The 2,655-nt window shown below is 35.3% G+C and overlaps 1 protein-coding gene across 1 annotated transcript in view; it reads left to right on the forward strand.

Annotated features, from left to right (window-relative positions):
* LOC104728386 (deoxynucleoside triphosphate triphosphohydrolase SAMHD1 homolog) overlaps positions 1-2,655 on the forward strand; it is a 7,454-nt gene that overhangs the window by 3,047 nt on the left and 1,752 nt on the right. Inside the window, exons 2-14 of the mRNA XM_019231966.1 lie at positions 336-391; positions 485-507; positions 770-876; positions 968-1,019; positions 1,089-1,173; positions 1,307-1,397; positions 1,557-1,595; positions 1,689-1,756; positions 1,891-1,953; positions 2,024-2,079; positions 2,155-2,228; positions 2,309-2,401; positions 2,492-2,593. Of these exons, the coding sequence (XP_019087511.1) occupies positions 336-391; positions 485-507; positions 770-876; positions 968-1,019; positions 1,089-1,173; positions 1,307-1,397; positions 1,557-1,595; positions 1,689-1,756; positions 1,891-1,953; positions 2,024-2,079; positions 2,155-2,228; positions 2,309-2,401; positions 2,492-2,593 (909 nt within the window). The remainder of the gene's footprint in view (positions 1-335; positions 392-484; positions 508-769; positions 877-967; positions 1,020-1,088; positions 1,174-1,306; positions 1,398-1,556; positions 1,596-1,688; positions 1,757-1,890; positions 1,954-2,023; positions 2,080-2,154; positions 2,229-2,308; positions 2,402-2,491; positions 2,594-2,655) is intronic.

Consider the following 2,655-nt stretch of genomic DNA (forward strand, 5'->3'; position numbering starts at 1 on the left):
TCTGTAACTGTTTTTTTTTTTTTTTTTGACGGAGAGGTTTCTGTGAAATTTCCGGTAGCTTTTGTTAATCTGGATAATGTTATCGTCATCTCTAATTTTATCGCCGAAATTTATGGAACTGTCGAGTTATGGATTAGATTAGAGATTGTTGTTTATCGGAATATTTAACTGCTGGATTTTGGCTAGAAATCGAATTGAATCTTCGGTGATTCTTGTTTGTAATTGTATTACTGCACTTGTGTGAGTTTTTTTCCAATTTAGAGTAAGTTTCAAAATTCTCTAACGACTGTTCATACGTTTTCTATTGGCTTTAAATATGTAATCTATACTAATAGTTCACTTTTGGTTTGCAGCTTTGTTTAAAATTCATTGACACTGAGCAGTTTCAGAGGTAAGTTGTTGGATTGTGCTCACTTCCATGGTTATATTATTTTTAATGACTACTACTGTGTTCTGATTCTTTTATTCCAATTCCTTGTGGCAGGCTTCGTGAACTAAAGCAACTCGGTGAGTTCTTTCAACTCATGTTTCCTTCTTCTCTTGTTTAAGTTGATGGTCTTGTTATGTCTATCTTTTTACTCCTCGATGAAGTAGTATTTATTGTGAGAATCACTGTATGAAATGCTAGGTTCAAATATAGAAAATTTTCATTGAAATCTTTTTATCCAGTATGTAAGATTATTTTCTTTGGTTACTCCTTATAGCAGCAAGGATTTATTTATAGTGGTTATCTTCTTTCGTTGAGAGAAAATTTTCTTGCATGGTTTAGGGGTGACGAACATGGTATATCCAGGAGCTGTGCATTCTAGATTTGAGCACTCTCTAGGCGTGTATTGGCTTGCAGGCGAAAATGTTCAGAAGCTAAAAAATTTCCAGGTATTTGGATATTTTGGACAAATGTCAGTGGTACAGTCACATTTTGGTTAAGTGTGGTAAGATTGTAATGTAGGTGCTTAAATTGTTATAGGGAATGGAGCTTGGTATTGACAATTATGATCTTCAGACTGTGAGACTGGCTGGTAACTATTCTTTGCTCAATGACTACATTATTACTTGATAGAATTTCTGATATTTGTTTGTATATGTAGGACTTCTCCACGATATTGGTCATGGGCCTTTCAGTCATATGTTTGAGCGTGAATTCCTTCCAAAGGTCATAAGTGACAGTCAGTGGTATGTTTTCACATTCCTTGAAAAGATCAATGGCATGGTGTACTTGATATGATATAAGAACTATGCCTTAAAAATTAGTGTTTGGTATCTATGGATTATCTCCAGCTCCTTATATGCCAGTTCTTCGATGCAGGTCTCATGAGTTAATGTCTGTAAACATGATTGACCATATGGTTGATACACATCACATTGATGTTGATGCACAAATGCTGAAAAGAGTGAAGGTAGTTTTCATTCTCAAGACTGTTTAGCTTCTTTCAAATGACCTCTGGAATTTGAAACTGGAAACTGTGACATTATTTTCAGTCTTTACAAATCTAATCAAATATTTCTTGCTTCTTTTCCCACTTTGCTGATAGTTTTCTCAAATGTTTACTTAACAGGATATGATACTAGCTAGTACTGAGTTTTCACAGCTGAAAGTAAGTTTTATAACAGTCATGTACTCTATTCTAGTCAAACATGAACAACTACTTATGCTTTTGTATATATTTTCCCTTTTTCATTATATGCAGAGCAATGCAGAGAAACGTTTCTTGTATGATATTGTTGCTAATGGCCGAAACGGGATTGATGTGGACAAGTAATTCGATCTAACCTTAGTTGTATACTTGCCTACAGTTGCTTTCTTCCCCTTTTCAGTTTCACTCATCATGATGCTTAGTTCTGCACCTTTTTCTTGAGAAGTCAACTTTAAATGTATACAAAATTTTATAGGTTTGACTACATTGTTCGTGATTCTCGAGCTTGTGGACTGGGGTTCAATTTTCAGTTCCAGAGGTATTCATACTACTCAAAGTCATTTCAGTTTTTGCTAATAAGGAAGGTGCTAATTTTCAGATGTTTCTAGACTAACAGAGACGATGAAAGTCATTGATAATGAAATCTGCTATCCCGCCAAGGAATGTGAGTTTTGTCCAGCTGATATTCTTGTATATGCGTTTGCTTCTGTCCTCTTGTAAAACGGGGTGAATTTTGCAGATCGTAATGTCCACAAGTTATTTGCAACTCGAGCTGATCTTTATCGAACTGTCTACATGCATCCGAAAGTAAAGGTATTGTACCATTATCATTCTCTCTATTTGTTCTCTATTGTTTCTCTCTTTCCCACTTGTCTATTTCCATTCATTTGCAGGCGATAGAGCTTATGATAGTAGATGCCATGGTCAAAGCCAACAGTTTCTTGGAAATTACTTCTTTGATTAATGACCCATCTGAATACTGGAAGGTACAGTTCTTCCTCAGACGCAAATTTTTCCCTTTCTCAATAAAAATTATTTTTGTCAGTTTTCATAGTTTTTATTCTCGACAAATGCAGCTAGACGACACAATCCTCAAAACGATCGAAATAGCTCCAGATCCAGAGCTTGCAGAAGCTAAAGAGCTGATACTCCGTGTTCGCAGAAGGCAGTTGTACCAAGTATATACAATTTCACCCAGTTTCTTCTTTTCTTATGCTTAATTAGGCTAAGAATTTCCCTT

Source organism: Camelina sativa, chromosome 11 (genome assembly GCF_000633955.1).
Source record: "Camelina sativa cultivar DH55 chromosome 11, Cs, whole genome shotgun sequence".
Taxonomy (NCBI): Eukaryota; Viridiplantae; Streptophyta; class Magnoliopsida; order Brassicales; family Brassicaceae; genus Camelina; species Camelina sativa.